Raw genomic sequence first — 18,660 nt, forward strand, 5'->3', positions numbered from 1 at the left:
ATAAGATAGAGACAAGTTAAACCAAAAGACCTGAGAGCCCGTTCGGTAAAAAAATTTGAGTAGTATTGTTTATAATTTTTTGAAATATGTGTAAATAAAAAAATTTGTAAAAAAATTTGTAATATTATTTAAAAATTGAAAACGATCGTTTAAAATGCCTACCAAACGCCTGAATCTTTCTTAATTAGTAGTCTAGTGCTTTTGCGCCATAAAAAATAGAGACTTCGTTTTTTCTATGACTGACAATGAGAGCGGTTGACTTGACTGAACTGGGTACATGAATCGCACACCTTCCTCTCCCTTTACTCAAATAGGTGCCGCGTTATTTCCTCTTTACAATTGTTGCTGCAGTTTCGTTTCCCAAAACTTTGACTTCTCACATTTTTATTTATTTTCCTTCTCCTATGTCTTTTCTTCAGTTTTGATTGAACGTTGTTCAAGCTTTACCAGTTTTCCATGAACACTCAAGGAGCCTCATCGTCATCATCACCACCTTCTTCTTTAATACCTCGGTGGAAATATGATGTGTTCCTCAGTTTCAGAGGCATGGACACCCGCTATAGTTTTGCAGACCATCTGTATGCTGCTTTGATAAGGAAGGGCATTTTCACCTTTAGAGACGATGAAAAACTTGAAAGAGGAAAATCCATTTCCCCAGAACTCTTGAAAGCAATTGAAGAATCGAGATTTGCTGTTGTCATTCTATCAAGAAACTATGCATCCTCGACATGGTGTTTGGATGAGCTTGCAAGGATTGTCAAATGCAGGGAAGACATGGGACTGATAGTTCTGCCAGTTTTTTACTTTGTAAGTCCACCTGATGTACGGAATCAGAGGGGAACTTTTGAACAAGCCTTTGCAAAACACAAAGCAGATAACATACAGGAGGTAGAATCATGGAAGAACGCTTTGAGAGAAGTGGCAAATCTCTCCGGTTGGCATTTACAGGAGAGGTAATTTCCATGAGAAAATTTAGTTAATTTTATGTTGATATTTAAATGACATTCTTCTTTTATATCCTACTTGAATCACTTTCTGTGAAATATACTGCTGACATTACTTGTTATCTAATCATAGTCTACCTATGAAAATGGTTGATACATCATACATTTTTACAAGAAAATTAATTATACAATGGAGAGGCAATCTATTATTGAGTGATTTATGTGACAGCTAACATGGGTGTCATGTGCTCTTTGAGCACCTATATATTCTCACTGGTGCGTGTTATCCATCCTCCCACAAACATCAGCTAATTATAGGGAGGAATAGTTTGGGGGTGGCTCCAAGATGGGGTAGTGCTTGATTTTCTGCCTTCATTTTATGAACAAGCATATCCAGCAATTATTCTATCATGGCCACTTTAAGAATTTAAGTCAATAGAAAGAATTTTGGAAACACTTCACTTTTATAACCCGACCTGGTGCTTTAATGATCCAAAATAACCTTCTGCCATGTCATGGGTTGGATTAAGTTCATGCTAGGCATTTCGATAGTTTTCATAAAGATTTAGTTATGGATCGATGATTGTTTTGGTTTAATTAAAATCCATATAGCACAATTTAAACATATTATTCCCAAACCAATTGTTTACATTATTTTGTAGAAGTAGAGCTTTGAGGAGTTTATTTTGATATTAGGGGTACCTTCGAGGAGTTTGTAGATGAGGTAATGCATTTCATTTGTAACAATGAGGTGTCAACATGCACAATTCTGCAGAAATGGAAATTCAAAGAACACCTTCTCTTAAAAGGAAGAAAGAAAAGGCATTTGAAATTTTGAAGCATTTTATCTCTTCAATAGTCACATACCTTTGGGCCTGGATTCAATGGGTAAAAGCTTGGGCTTTTTATGTCACTAAGCTTTAAAAAGTTGTAGTTCCTTTTTTTTTTCCAGTAAAGAAACCATTACCTTCTCTTCACTCATTTTATCAGGTATTAGAAAACATGTTCAGCTTTTTGGTTATCTACTTTGCTAAATTTGAGTACTGCCTTTGTTATTAATATTTCATACTGAAGAAATATAAATTTGTATATTTATCGTGTTCTACTAAATCTATTCAAATTTAGTTTCACTCAACAATCAGTCATGAATTCAGATTCCTAAATTTTTTATCAATTGACGTAGCTCTGTTGAAAGTAGATTTTGGATTTATCAGGCTTATCATTGCTAACCTAAGCAATGGTATTGGATGATAGCACTTAATTGCCTCCCTTGATATTTTTGCAGCTACGGCTGCTACGCTACTAGCATCCCCTGCTCCTTTGCTGCTTTTTTTGTTCTTTTGCTTCCATGATTTGGAAATTCCACATGTCTTGGCAAGAATGATAATTGACAGCTTTGAATACCCATTTCTTATCACCCCCATCCCAACACCCCCCCTGTGGTACCCTCCTGATGGGGGGAAAAATGCATGGAATTACACCTAAAGCGATAGGATTGGATAAAGATTGAACTTTAGAAATCTAAGAAGCTTCAAAACATGGTTATATAAGTATATAAATCCCTAAGAAAATTTATGGATTTATTACATGTTACATATACAACTAATATGATAATACACTACTTATATGGATGGTTCTACTTCTATCAGCTCCATGAGTCAATGAATTCTTATTTGTTTGACCAAGGGAGTATTATTACCTAATATTTTTCTCCCTACCCTCTTCCCCCCTGCAATTTATGACTCATTGAGACCACCTTGTAATTATTGTTCAATCTTCTCCACAGGAAATATGAGTCAGAAGCTATCCGATATATTGTGGATAATATTCTACAGAGATCGAGGTCAAAATTCTCAATCATTACCAAAGACTTGGTAGGAATAGATTCTCCAATGGAGGAATTGATCACTCCATATTTAGGTCTCGGGAACAGTGTTTGCATGATAGGGATTTGTGGCATGGGGGGGCTAGGAAAGTCAACTCTTGCTAGAGTGATTTATGAAACAAAATGTAACCATTTTGAAGGTTCTAGCTTTATTGCTAATATTAAGGAAGTTTCAGAAAAGCATGGTTTGGCTCGATTACAAAAGCAGCTTCTTGCACAAATTTTGGAGGAAAGCAATATAGATGTATGGGATGTTTATGATGGAGCTAACATGATCAAGAGTAGACTACGTCATAAAAAAGTTCTACTTGTTCTAGATAATGTTAATCAATTGGACCAATTAGAATTATTGGCTGGAGATCATTGCTGGTTTGGACTGGGAAGTTGGATCATCATTACAACTAGAGATGAACATTTGTTGGTCCAACATGGAGTGCATAATATATATAAGCCTAACACTTTAAATGATGATGATGCTCTGAAACTTTTTTGTTTGAAAGCCTTCAAAAATGGGAAACCCGAAGGAGATCAAATGCAGCTCTCCCAGGATGTTGTATACTATGCTAATGGTCTTCCATTAGCTCTCGTAACTTTGGGATCCTTTATGGTTGAAAGAACAGTGGACGAGTGGCAAAGTGCAGTGAAGAATTTGAAAAAAAATCCTGAAAGAAAAATATTTGATACACTTAAAGTAAGTTACGATGGACTAAAGGAAATGTGGAAGGTGATATTCCTAGATGTTGCGTGTTTCTTTAGAGGGAAGATGAAAGATCGAGTAATAGAGATATTAGAGAATTGTGGTTTTGACGCAACAATTGGTATAAGAGTTCTCATGGATAAATCTCTCATAACTATAGAAAACAACAAATTGTGGATGCATGATCTATTACAAGAAATGGGCTGGGAAATTGTCCGTCAAGAATCAATTGAAGAACCAGGGAGGCGCAGTAGATTGTGGCTTCGTGAGGATTTGTTGCATGTATTGATGAACAATACGGTAAGAATAGTGGCAAAACCAGCATTTTATTTAAGGGGCAAGATTGAATAGATAAACAAACACAATTTCATTAAAGAAATTAATTTTTTAAGAAAAAAAAGTTACCTAAGCACTTAATTCATAAGATATAGAATACAAAATTTCATGCTAATATGCTGACTATTTCCTATATTTTAAAAACATAATGTGATTGTCACATTATTTATTTATAAATATGAATTCATGTTTCTTTATGTCTTACATTTAGAAAACATAATGTGATTGTGACATTGTTATAAATTGAATTCCTCCTTCTTGACTTAGTCAACCACTCATTCATCTTTTGATCCCTAAGGTGCATGAGTATTTACCTAGAAATTATTTTTTTTCAAACTTCCATTATAGGCCTCATATTAATCATCATTTGTATTTTTTTTTTAAATTTTAAAATCATTGTTCTAAAATTTAGAATTGCATCCTTTATAGTTGAATTGTTTGATTCTCAAAAGAAAATAACACTCTTAATATATAAAATAAATAGGATTTTTCGGAGAAAACTTTAACAAATGATGTTGTGTTATGATCTAATAGTTATTGTTAGATTCTTAATTATAATATTCTTTCTATCTGTTAAATTTGAAGTTGTAAATGGAGAAATTTCTCACCCTCAACCTTCTTGGATCTACCAATGCTTAAGAGGAGGTTATATTTGTGGAAAACTGAGAGTATAGATATTAGGGTCCCCTCTAACACGGTAAAAAACTTAAGTATTCTCATCTTTTGTTGTGCAATTCACTGATCTTTGTTTTTTATTTTTAGGCAACAAAAGCAATTCAAGCCATAGTCCTAGACTCATTTGAAGGGGATGAAGCATGCAGGAAACTTGAAGCCTGTCCTGAAGCTTTTTCAAAGATGTGTAATCTTAGATTGCTTATAATCGATAATGTGCACATCCCAAATGGCCTCAATCATCTTTCTAATAACTTAAGATTTCTTGAATGGCATGGGTATTCTTCAAAATGTTTGCCATCCAGTTTTCAATCAGAAGAGCTTGTTGAACTTAAAATGTGGTTTAGCAAAATTGAATATCTATGGAAAGGTGTAAAGGTAATTTTGTTCTTTTGTCTTTCTATTATTTATTATTTATCATTTTTTTAAGAGCAATTTCAATACACTCCCTTCGTATCTGAGCTTCATTTTTTCATTATTAGAATTGTTTTAATTGAAAACAAAATTTATGTTATTAAAATAAATTCTTTGTTTGATGGAAGCTAATTATCCCCATTTTTTTTTGGTTGAACAGTACTTAAACAACTTAAAACTCATTGATCTTGAACTATCCAAAAACCTTATTAGAACACCTGACTTCACAGGGGTTCCGAGACTTGAGAGACTATGTCTTAGAGGTTGCATAAATTTGGTTGAGATCGACCCATCTATTGGACAACTCAGTAGGCTTACAGTTCTAAATTTGGAATTCTGCCGATCTCTTACCAACCTTCCTAGCAACATGGATGGTTTAAGATCTCTTGAAATACTCATTCTTTTGGGATGTTCAAAACTTGCCAACCTGCCAGAGAACTTAGGGAAAACCGAACATTTGAGGGAACTTGATTTGACTGGAACTGCTATTAGAGAAGTTCCCTCTTCCATTAGTTTCTTGATATGTCGTGGATGTGAAAAGCAATTTTTTAAGTCAAGGCTTGATAGTGTTTTCTGCGCCCGCTCTTTAAAATATTTATCACTATCTACAAACAAGCTTGTCTTTGCCTTACCTGCAAGCATCAGTCAACTTCAGAAATTGGAAGTTCTTAATTTGAGCAACTGCATTCAACTTCACTCATTGCCAGAGTTTCCATCAAATGTGAGACACATAAATGCTGAAGGTTGTTCTTCCCTAGAACCATCACCAGCACTTCTCAGTACGAGCAATTTGTTACAACCATTTATTTCATTTTTTAATTGCTTCAAGTTAGTTGAATATAATGAGGACAGTGATGGTCTGGCATTTGCAATACTTAAACATTACCTAAAGGTAATCTGCTCTCTCTCTCTCTCTCTCTCTCTCTCTCTCTCTCTGTGATTGTTAAATTTCTTGTTTTTTTCTGGTACAGGGACTCATGTACCCAAAAATTGGATATAAAACTTCTGACAAAAGGAAAGATAGATCTGGAGATGCATTCAACATCATTATTCCTGGGTTTGAAGTTCCACCATGGTTAACCCATCAAAGGTTTGGGTATTCAATAAGCATAGAGCTGCCACCAAATTGGTGTAATAGCAGGTGGATGGGATTTGCTTTGTGTGCATTTTTCAGAATAAATCGTTCTTGCTATTCAAGTGAAAGATATAGTCTTAAAGGTCACGTGATAGCTCTTGGTGATACGCCTCACGGCCCTCACCATACTTTTGAAGTTGTCATTGGGGAGACATCCTTTAAGTACAGTGTGGGTCATCTTTGGCTATTGTATTTGTCTCGTGATGATTGGCCAGCTACATGTTGGAATTATCAATGCAGTCGGATTAAGGTTGTATTTGACACCAATAGCCCAAGAGTGGAGGTGATCAAATGTGCAGTCCGTTTGATATATGAGCAAGACGTGGAAGAGTTCAACCTAACAATTGCACAATGCAGCAGTAGCTGCATCAATACTTCTGACGGTTGGGATTGTGTCCACCATGAATTTGAAAATTCAGCAGTAGTAAAGGCTGCCAAATTTAAGGCAACCTATGATGACAATAGGGAGGCAGAACCTAGTGCAAGTTGGAGCTTTCCTGAGGAAACTGAAGGAGGTAATCACCATCTTACACGTCCTTCCTGTTACAAGTCTTATTTTATTTTACATAATTTTCTTTATTGTCTAGATTTGTCTAGATTTGTGTGTGTGTATAAACAGATACGAGAAATCTAAACTGTGACTAGTCATAATAGGATATTGAGTAAATGTGACTACTGCAAGTGCAAGCAATCCAAATCACCCTTTGCTTTGGTATTATTGTAAATTAACCTTCAATTCTATCACATTAGATCAATACAAGTATTCTAAAGAACTTTATTTTTCAACCTACATTATCATTAGTTACAAGGAGCCTAAAAACTAGCTAAAACTCGGACTTATAAGACTTGTGGCTAATGCAAGTCTTGACAAGAATGTCAGGGAATTAAGTGAGAAGATTTTGTGGATTTGTGTGTATCATTGGTTTTCTTATTGGCAAGCACAATCCAATAATTTCTTTGTTGTTTTTTTGCTTGACTGGAAGCAAACTAATAGGCCAAAACAATTCAAAGATACCTTCTCTCTAAAATCCATTATCAAAGATCTCATATTTTCCAAGCTAAAAAATCATGCATCTTGCAATACGCAACTTAGTGCAATGCAGTTTGCTTAAATAAAACAAATAACAAGATTGATGATAGACATAGTACTTTAATTTTAGGAAAAGAATAGTTTAATGAACAATGTTCCAATTCTGTTTACCCAAAAAAAGGCTGCATGAAATAAATAATTGTATTCTTTTTTCCAAAAATCCCATTAAGTATTTATTTACCTTGCTACCACACACAAATCAAGAATTCCCCTCGAATTTCTCAAATGAGCTCAACTAGAGCCTAATCAACAATAAGGTCAAAGTATTTAAGTCCAACTCCAACTAAAGATACTCTTAACTAAACCATAAACCACTTCTTGTAGAACCACACTATTTGTCCTAACTTGCTTAAGTGGTCGATCGTGAGTGGTGGAAAATTCCTTTTACATCGATCTATCACTTATTCTCCACCACTCATAGGCTCATAGTCGACCACTTCAGAATTTTAGAAAAACTTTGACACAAAAATTGTGTCCCTAGACTTTCTTGACCGTAGACAAAGTAAGATAGTGCTATAAATGAGATAACACTATAACCATTAAAGAGTTGACGTAAGCTCCAATTGAGGTCTAAATTCCGACTTAATAACCATCCCATAAATTAATAACAAGGCAGCCAACAATTAATTCAAATCCTTCATGTTAAAGTTGTTGTGTGATTGTGATCGATTGAATGATGAGCGGGGGTATCAAAGAGAGAGAGTGAATACAAGGTTAACGTGGTTCAGCCTAATGGCTTATGTCCACGGCATAAAGCCCTTAATGGCTTCATCTTGTCTATTAAGCTCTTTAGTTTACGATGAAACCAATGTGTGGTTTATATACTAGACTAATCCTAAGCTAACTGTAGACTAACTCAAAGTTAATTTGCTTGTTCTACTAGTATATGGGCCTACAATTGGTTTGGCCACTTGACCATTATATGTCTAACACTTAAAATGCCCCAATGAAGTTTTACCTAACCTCCCAAACAAACTTTAGCCCAATTTAACAAAATCAAGCTAAACCATCTCCCATATTCCTGAATAAATTCTTAACAACTGCCAATTTGCAATATAAGGTGCCGTACATCCCCGATTAATTCAAATAGCCCAAGATATCAAATAAATCTTAAAAACATGCTTTTAGAAGTTCAAATAAGTTTAATAGTTTTTTCTAGTTATTCCAAATAAATGGTTCTACAAGTTTTAGGAAAAATCCAATTTTTAATGGTTATTGAGATTTGATTTTTATTAATTTAGTTATCGAATTATTAAAAAAATACTTATTAATAACTACCATAATTGTGAAATTTCACATTTTAAAAGAATAAATCAGAAATATCATATCATATATTTCTTATCCAAAAAAAGAAAAAAAGAAAAAGAGAAACTTATCAAAATATTAGATTTTTTTAAAAGAATTTAATGGTTATTACTCATTTTTAAAAACTAAAATAAACATAAAATATGTGTAAAATTTTTTAAGTAACCTAAATATTAATTAATTAATGTGCTCCCGCCTTGTTGTGTCCTAATTTTTCAAGAATTGCCATGTCATGTCTGTGTCTGTGCCTCATTGGTGATAACATGGTGGGGAGTGGAGGTGACAATGGCTATGTGTGTGTGTGTGTGTGTAGACATGATTTTTGTGTTTTAAATGACATCTCTAGGTTAGGGGGATTTATAATTATTATAAACAATCATTATTTTCTAGTAATGCTATTCTATTTACTTTAAATTTGTATGTAAATATTATTTTGATGATGCTAGTTATAGAAATAAAAAGGAATTTTCTTCCATTATCACAGTGGAAAAATACCATTTGAAAGAGTTTAGTCATGATCCTCCTGAAAATGAAATAAATTTTTTTAGTCTATGACTCTGTCACTTTTCGTTGCGAACTACTCCTGTGTGTGTAAATTATTAAGTCTATGTCACTTTTCCTTGCAAACTAACTCTGTGCATGGACATAATTTTGTTTTTTAAATGATGTCTCCAGGTTATGGAAATTTATAAATATTATAAATAATTAGCATTTACTAGTATTTCTTTTCTATTTTTTGTAAATTTGTAAGTAAATATTATCTTGGTGAGGTTGGTTATAGAAATAAAAAAGGAATTCTCTTCCTTATCATGGTGGTAGATACCATTTGAAAGAGTTTAGTCGTGACCCTCCTTAAAGTGAAATAGAATTATATAGCTAGTCTATGTCCCTTTTCCTTGTGAACTACCACTAAGGGAGATTTTGAAGAAAAGTTTTTGTGTATTGGATGCAAATCCTTATTGTTCATTCAAAACACAATGGATGTAGTCCTAGTTTGTTGCCATTAACAATCACATAATGAGGGTTGAGCCCATATGCTCAATTATGGAAGATGTAAATCCTGATATATAATTTGAAAAATCCAATAGTCCAATAATCACAAAGTGAAGTTTAGGAAGAAAATAGAGATATGCCAACACATGGGAAGATTATAATGTTATGGAGAAAATAAATTTTTTTAGAGTTGGCTATGTACTATGACTTTCTAGCACTTTCATGATTAAAGAATGTCATGTCTTGACCTACCATGATTGATTGCACCTTCATTTTGATAATAAAATTTTCTAGTGGACAATAAATAGAGTTTTCGCATGTAATTTTTTGTGTTCGTGTGCTCAATTTTGATTACTCTTCTTGTTCTTGCAACTGTAGCAATAGGCAAAACAAAAGATGAGGAGGAGAGTATAAGTGAGCAATTTAGGTGGTCAAAACAAATGCAATGTTTGATAATTGAGATACTTGCTAATGAGGCTACTAAAGGTAATAAGCCATCCAATACATTTATGCCTGGATCATTCGCTCTAGCAGCCCAAGCAATTAGTGACAAATTTGGGGTTGAATGCCAACCTGAACATGTGGAAAATTGTCTTCAAACTATCAAAGGCATTTGGAGAATCATTACACAACTTTGTAACAGAAAGAATTGTTTTAGATGGGATGACAATTTGAAAATGATTACGTGTGAAAAGAAAGTGTATGACGAGGAAGTAATGGTATGAGGCATATTTTCATCAATATGTAGGTGTTCTATTAGGGATTGATATCTTCCTAACTAATTTTGTTTTTGTTTTTGTATAAAAAACAGGCACATCCTGATCATGACCAATATTTGAATAAAAAGATTGAGATGTATAATGAGATGGCTTTGCTTTTTGGTAAAGACACAACAAGATGGAGTTCTGCAAAGTCTTTTAGTGATATTGATTCAGAAAAAAGGATTGTTGACTTGGAGTCCAATTGTAAGGACATTACTGATTTTGAGAAGGCGTCAAAAGGGAAACAAGTTGGTTCTTCAAATACAGCTTTCTCTCAAGCAAGGTCTCATAGAAAAAGGAGTCGTGCTAATGTCAACCAAGATGCTAATAATGATAAGTTTTCCAAACAACTTGGAAAGATTGAGTTAGCAATAAAAAAACTCAAAAAAGATCAACTTGATGTGAATGAGCTTTATGAAGAAGTTATGAAAATAAAAAGGTTTGACAAAGTTATGCTTGAATCTGCTCTTGACTATTTGGTAATTAATGAAAGGGTAGGAAGGGCATTCATGGCCAAAAACACTAGACTACGAACGTTGTGGTTAGAGAGTTTCTGTAACAAAAATGGTGGATATGGGAATTAGATAGTAATGTTTTAAATTTGTACAAGGATCTGAACTAATAAATCTTACGAAGTATTAGAATGATGGAAATGTAAGATGGTTAAACATTGATGATTGATTTTGGCTATATATTTTGGATATTCAAGCATGTTGAACTACAACTTCTTCTCTTCTTCTTTCTTTTCTTTTCTTTTCTTTTTTTTTTTTTTTTTTTGAGTGTGTGGGGGGTTTGGGGGGGGGGGGGGGGTGTTAATGCATTTGTTGGATGTTTCGAAACCATTTTTTTTGTTTATTGGAAGCATATAATTTATGATTTTTTTTATTAATCTAGCTATAGTATCAAATGAGCATTAACTTTAGTATTCAGTCTTAAATATATTCCTTGCTGTTCAAAAAAGTAAAGTTTCAAACAAGTTCACTATTAAAGTAATATTTTTTTTTAGATTATAAAAGAGGCCTATATATTTAAGAGGAAATTATCTGTGAGTACTGAGTAGTTATGCTTGTCATAAAACTCTGTTATTTTCTACTATGCATCAAGTGTCATTAAATTATACTAGAGTATAATTTCTATCTTGTATAAAAAAAAAAATAATAATAATAATAATGTAGTTAGAGGACATGGCTGGCAACGTTTGGGAGCCATGTATATATTCTCTAGTTTTCAGTCTAGTATGTTCCTTTTGGGCCTTCGTTTTATAGGACTTGTTCTAGTGGAAAGTTATGGCCTAACCATCATATTTTCTTTCTTCAAATTAAATCAGCATATCAGGCCAATGTAGAATTAGCTATTTTTCCTTGGTATTGCTAGAGGAATCAGCTGGCAACATATCCTCCTTGACATTGTTAAAAATGAAAATTTCAATAATGTTATTGTAGAGAGAGATGCTCTACAGGTAGTTCAAGTTATTCCAAGAAAATCCCAGTTGGTCATAGTTGTTGTAAATCGACTTCAAAGCATGATTTTGAAGGGCCTTTGTTCCCTAGCAGCTTTCATGGAGATACGATTTAAGCATTAAGCCCTGTTGTATACTTTTATGTATGATTCATCTGGGTGTTGTTAGGGTTTGTATTGACACAATTTTAAAAGTTTAGGGCTTAATTTTAAATTAGCAGAATTATCAAGTTTAATTTGTAATATAGTCTTATTATATACCTCCTATGGTTTTCTTCTCAAAGGAGGAAAAAAAAAAAAAAAAACTCCTATGGTTTAATTTTAAAATTATAAGATTTAATTTGAAATTACACTTAAAATATAATGCTTTTTTATAGAACAATACAACGTTTAAATGTACTATACTCTTAAAAAAAAAAAAAAAAAAACCCTAAATTTTCCTAACAAGGAGAGATGAAACTCTTCTAAATAAATTGAGATGAAAACTTTTTTTTTTTTTTTTTTGAGAAAAAGGTGAGAGGAATTTTATTTTATTTTTTAATTTTTTGAGAGAAGGGATTTTACTGATGGATGCCCTTAGGGCATCTATTAATAAATTATCTTAGGAAATCATTTTATTATGGAAAAAGAAAAAAATAACTAACTTTTTTACAATTTTTTTTTTTTATATTTTTCTTAAAAGTGGTATTAAAACTTTCTAAAATGGTTTATTAAAATATGTCCTATGGGCATTCATTAATAAAACCATTTTACTTAAGGACAAAATTTAGTAACAAAATTGATTGTAAATTAAGGCTACAACCTTACTCAATATTTTTTTATTGGAGATGAATTTTGACAAATCTACCATTGGATTACATGTTTTCTCATATCTTCCATGCTTGCAAATTTTTAGAAAATTAAAGATTAATAATTATGTAATCAATAAATTATTTAAATTGCAAGTTTTGTAGTTTAAAATTATACAAAAAATATAAGCTTATAAATCATATAGTAAATAATATCTGAATTACACAAAATTTGACATGTGTATTAAAATCATAAAGAATATGCAATCCAACGATTGGAGTTTCAACCACCGCACATCCTTGGTGTGATAGTCACTCTACATGTATAAGTGCTTGTGGGGTGTGGTGGGTAAGGGCCGGGATTCAAGTCTCTAGGAGAGAGTTTCCCATATATATATACTTAGATTAGGTTAGAGTAGAATTCTATCTTATATTCAAAAAAAAAAAAAAAAATGATTGAAGTTTCAAAATAGCTAGTAATGTTAATTTTTTTAAATATAAGTTGTAATTTTAAGTTACTGTCAATTTTATAACTAAACATTATATTTTAATTAATTTAAAATTTAAAATTAATGATTAATGGAATAATAGATAGCTTAAAGGCACGTTAACCGGGCCCTTCTATAAATTCAGCTTATTCTTAACTTTATTGACCAGTTGCCGGTTTTAGCCCAGCGTTGATTTCCTCTGCCTTTTGCTCTCTCCCATTCACAGTCACTGCTCCTATTTTTCATTACCCAAATCACTTTTCACTCGCATTCATCTCTCACAATCAAATTGTTTTCTTCTTCACTAATTTATGTATGTTCCTTTTTTCTTCAGTTCTATACATATTGTGCTTCAAATTTTATCTCTATATTTCCTATGGCTTCCATGAAAACTCAAAGGAGGGTCTATGTCATCACCATCACCTTCTTCTTCTTCTTCTTCTTCAACACCTCAGTCTCAGTGGAAATAAAAGGTGTTTCTCAGTTTTAGAAAAATCGTTTGTTAAACCCAAAAAATGTGGAGAGCTGCTTTGAGAGAAGTGGCCAATCTCTCTGGTTAGTATTTACAAAGATACCTAATTTTCATTACTAATTTATTTCTGTTGATATTTAAATGACAAGTCTTTATTTCATATACGATGGAAGTATATAAATTGCTATTAGAATGTAGCATAACATGCATGGATTGAAACATTACAACATGTAGTATATAATAGTTAAATTTCTGTTGCAATCAGTGCTTATACTATTACAAATAGTTTGTGAACCCTGCCCTTTTGCTATTAAAAGTGTTGGTGGTGCATTTAACAAAAAGAACGTAACTTTCTTTGAATTTTAACTATATTGTTATTGTTTATTATCTTCATTATATATATTTCTTTGATAAATTACTATTTGACTTTTTCAATTTGGCCATTTTACAATTTAATCGATAAAATTTCAATTATTGAATTTAAATCCCTAAAATGAGACTGTTATGATTCTGTCCAATTTAGGGGTGGGTCCAAAAGATCCCAACTTAATAGATATTGTATGTCTTTCAAGTAGTTGAATATATGATCTAGACTAGATAGGAAATATATTCTCAGGCTTTACTCTTATACTGCTCTATGGATTTTGCTAAGGTAGATTGTTCAGTCCTATTTCGGAATCCTATTTGTAATTGTCCAAGCATTATGCTAATTTTCATATTCACCTTGTGCTGCGAATTCTAGAGAATTCTGCCAAATAAATTTTTGACATGTGAAAACTATACACTGCATACTTCTTTTGGCATGTCTAACGTGATTATACTTTAGAATCATTGGAGCCATGCCTTCAAAAACAGTCAAGAAGCAACTTTAATTACACTCATTAGGAATGAGTCAATAATTATGGTACCATACTGACTCAAGGTTTTTCAATTGAGGCTACTGATATTGAATTTGCACAAGCATTTCTGTCAATCTAACTGTGTTTTTTCTATTTCTTTTTTTTTTTGGATAAAAATCCTGATATGTTGTAATGAATTTATATATTATGATGATTTGGAAATGTATTCGTGTGATATATCCTTCTTTCATAATGAGAATATGGTCAGGATCTTTTCTTTTCCTTTCCTTTTTTGACAGGTTCTAGTCAATATTAGATATGATATATATGGTTTCAATTATTAGGTTTTCATAGGATGAAGTAAAGTTAAATTGAGCCTACAAGCTATACTTTTAGGTGCCTTTCTCACATTTATCTCATGTAGTGTATTTGAGTTAATCTACATGAGAGCATGAGTTGTGAATTTTGGCAAAGTTTTAAAAGCTATTACTTTTTCTTTTTTTTTTCTCAATCACACTATGATCAAATAAGCATTAACTCAGTCTTTATTCTAGAATATGTACTTATAATTAAAAAGTCTACAAATACTTTTGAAAGCTTCAAACAATTTCACCCTTGATGTAATCTTCTTCCTGGGACTTGCCTACTTGATAGATAAGGGCCTTACGGCCTAACCATTATATTGTTAATATCTTTCTTCAAAATAAACCAGCATATCAAGCTAATGTAGAAGTTGTGATTTTTCCTTTATATCACCGGAGGAATCGGCTAGCAACATAGAGGAGCCTATGTCTATTTTGGAGCATATTATCTGGTTGGGACACCAGTATGTGCTGTTGTGGCCTTTGTTAAATCCTTAAGAGTCCTTCAGATTGGATTTAAAGACAGGGTGTATTATACAAGCTTATTTATTTATATTGCTAAAATGTACAAGCATTTTTGTTTGCTCATGGAACAAGTTTCACAAATTGGCAAAAGCAGGTTACTAGTACAAAAATTCTTCCTGTGGGAACCAGAGGTGAGACTATTGGGCTTGAACTCACTTGGGCTCACAATTTATTTGTAGAGTGGGCTTCAAGATTTCCTACTTTGGGTCGTTCTCGGCAGAAAGACTCAAAGCAATATTCATTCTCTCTTCCTCCTTGATTGTTTTCTCTCTTTTTTTCTGAACCCCCTCCTCTTCCCAAACTTCTGCTATTTATAGCTAAGGTTAGTGGGGAGATTATGATTACAGCCACCGCTAGTACTATTGAAGGTCCAATATTATCTGCTTTAAGTGGGTGTTTAGGTGAGAGTGGGATGCAACAATTATGGCCTTGGAACTTAGTTCCAGTTTAGTCGATTGTGCTCGGTAATGCAGTTCCCCGAGCATTTCATGATTTTCCTGGACAGGGTTCATATGCTTGTTCGGGAAAGCTTATGCCGAACACTTCTCAGGATTCGAGACCTAAAACTTGTTTTTACATGAAGGTAGTTTCAAGAAGGGCTTAGGGCAATGGGGCCGTTCCATTGGGCCTGGGCCCAGGGCCTATATGGGTCTTGGGATCTCGGTGCCGTACACTTCCTTTCTACAAAATTTTCCCCCCACCCTCCCTCCCTTCTTCTAATTCATCTTCTTCTTTATACTGTAATTTATGTCAACTTTATCATATAGCATGAATTTTCGAAGCCTTCTAACTATTTCAGACTAGAGTAATTGGTGTCAAATCTATATTTTATTAAAATTGGTGGTAATTGAAATGTGCTAGGCCTTTAGACTAAAATAGTTTTGAATGCTTAGTTGGATTTTTATTGATGTTTCTGGTTTTCAAAGCTAGAGTTGGGACATTTCAGTGAGACTATTTTAGTAGATGAGATAATAATAGAGAGCAATTTATGTTTCTACTTTCTTAAGTTTATTGTTAATGAAATTTCTCTTTCTTAAAAGAAGAAAATTAAAAATATAAATAAAAAAACTGCAAAACAAGAGACTCGAAGGGACTCTCACCAAAGTTACTTCACCTTTAGGTTCTTTACAATTAGACCAACCACTTCTTTATTGTGGCTTGCAACTTATTTTACTTGATTGTTCTAACCAACCATACATGCTGTCATATTGGTGGCTTCAGCTTTCTTTACATTCCAATCGCTTCTGCATTTGTGCTAATGCCCTACTTTTATCAGTGTAGATTAGAAGGCACACCTTTAGATTTACCAATTGCTAATGAAGTACATGTATCCATAGTAAAGATGCAAAATTGCTTAGGTAAGGTAGGTGGCATCCCATTTGCAAGTGTCCAAGTATTATGCTAATTTTCATATTCACCTGGTGTAGTGCTGGTAGAAGCAAGAGAAATTATCCTCATAAATTTTTTAAACGTGAAAACTAGAGACTGTGTAGTCTCTACCATGTCTATACTTCATAATCATTGGTGACATGCCTTCTAGAAAACACAAGGAGGAACTCCACTTATACTGATTATTAATGAGTAAATTGCTATTATTTTTTTGTTTTGATTATAGTACCATACTAACTCAAGTTTTCACATATATGCAGATGATAACAATTAACAAGTCAGCAGAAGATGACACTCGTGTTTTGTTTATACTTTGTCTAGCTGCTAAATGGGAAGGATTTTCATAGGAGGATTTCAGTTGAGGCTATGGCTACTGGATGTGCATAAGCATTTCTGTCAGTCTGACTGATATGTTGTATTGAATTTATATATGGTTTTGGCTATAATGATTTGGAAATGTATTCAAGTGACATATCCTTGTATCTTGTTTCATAAAGACAGTAGAGCCAGGATCTTTTCTTTCATCTTCTTCTTTTTATTTTTTATTTTTATATGGTTTCAGTTATGACGATTTTCATAGGATGAACCGATGATGTTCATAATTGTTATTGGATAGCCTACAAGGCACAAGCTATACTTTCAGGTGACTTTCCCACAAACTATACCTTTTTTTTCCCCATACACTGTAGCGTATTTAAGTTTTTTTTTTTTTGATAAGTAAGAAAGGTGTATATTCAAAAAACTGTTTTATGTAAAAAAGCACAAAGCAAATCAAAGATTACAAAAAAAGGAAAGAAAAGCAGAAACATAAAAGAAAAACTAATTACAAAGAACAAGAGATCTAAGGAATGAAGAGAGTGTAGCGTATTTAAGTTGATGTCTATGAGAGCCATAGTTGTGAATTTTGGACAAGTTTAGAAGCTATTTCGTTTCATCAATCATGCCATATGATCAGCTAATTAAGCATTAATTCAGTCTCCATTCTAGAATATTTCCTTGCAATTAAAAGGTCAACAAACACTGTTGAAAGCGTCAAACAAGTTCTCCCTTGAAGTAATCTCTTTCTTGGACTTGTCTAGTTGATAGTTATAGTATGGCCATCTTCAAAATAAATCAGCAAATCAGGCCATTGTAGAAGTCATGATTCTTCTTTTGTATTGCTAGAGGAATCAGCTGGAAACATACAGGGAGAATATGTCAATCTTGGAGCATATTATCTGGTTGAGAGTCCAGTAGGTGCCGCTTTGGTCTTTCTTGTATGCCCAAAGTCCTTTGGATTGGATTTAGAGAGAGGGCCTATTGTAAAAGCATTTCTAGTTGCTCGTGGAACAAGTTTCACAAATTGGCGAAAGACGATTATTAGTACCAAAAAAATCTACCAATTATTTATATTTAAATTGATCATAAACATGAATATTCCAAAGCTTTTAACTGTTTCAGATTAGAATAACTGGTGTCAAATCTATATTTCATTAGAATTGGTGGCAATTGAAACATGCTAGGCTCGTAGACTAAACTGGTTTTGAATGCTTATTAATTGGATTTTTATAGATGTTTCAAGTGTCAAAAGCTAAGAAAAGGATATTTGAGGGAGATTCTTGTAGCTGATAACATAATATAGAGAGAAATTTGTGCTTGTTTTGAAAAAATAAATTATAACTAAATAAATAAATAATAATAATAATTTCTAGGCCTTTCTTTTCATCAATGTTATTTGACAATGTAAATAATATAATTTTGGTGCAATGTAAATGATGATTAATAAAAGATCTTGCGAGCATTGGTACCTTTCCCAATTACTTGTAATGAAGCACATATATAGGTGGTGTTACTTGCAAGGTTATCGATTCCGTACCGTATCGGCCGGTACGGTCGGAATATACCGTACCGGCCAGCAATCCGGTACGCTCGACCCCCCTGTTTCGTACTAGAAAAAATACCAGCCGTATCGGTCTTGTACCGGTTGTACCAGCCAATTTCGGGCAATACCGGCCGGTACTGGGCGTACTGGCCGGTATAGAAAAAAGTTTTTTTTTTTTTTTTTTTTTTTTTTAAGTTTTGTAATTTTTGAATTTTTGTTAAGACAGAATGGTAACTGATTTGCACT

General features: G+C 33.0%; 1 protein-coding gene and 1 long non-coding RNA gene across 2 annotated transcripts; both read left to right on the forward strand.

The window, feature by feature from the left end:
* The first annotated feature begins 277 nt into the window (after positions 1–277).
* LOC126698137 (disease resistance protein RUN1-like) lies at positions 278–10,911 on the forward strand. The gene is made up of 7 exons (XM_050395154.1): positions 278–953; positions 2,731–3,826; positions 4,625–4,912; positions 5,109–5,840; positions 5,920–6,598; positions 9,850–10,190; positions 10,283–10,911. The coding sequence occupies exons 1-7, from the start codon at positions 457–459 to the stop codon at positions 10,814–10,816; spliced, it is 4,167 nt and encodes a 1,388-aa protein (XP_050251111.1). The 5' UTR covers positions 278–456; the 3' UTR covers positions 10,817–10,911.
* Positions 10,912–13,148: 2,237 nt separating this feature from the next.
* Positions 13,149–17,927, forward strand: LOC126698145 (uncharacterized). Its single transcript, XR_007646397.1, has 3 exons — positions 13,149–13,521; positions 16,814–17,196; positions 17,718–17,927. It is a non-coding gene; the product is annotated as an uncharacterized LOC126698145 (long non-coding RNA).
* The last annotated feature ends 733 nt before the right edge of the window (positions 17,928–18,660 follow it).

Source organism: Quercus robur, chromosome 9 (genome assembly GCF_932294415.1).
Source record: "Quercus robur chromosome 9, dhQueRobu3.1, whole genome shotgun sequence".
NCBI classification, from domain to species: Eukaryota; Viridiplantae; Streptophyta; class Magnoliopsida; order Fagales; family Fagaceae; genus Quercus; species Quercus robur.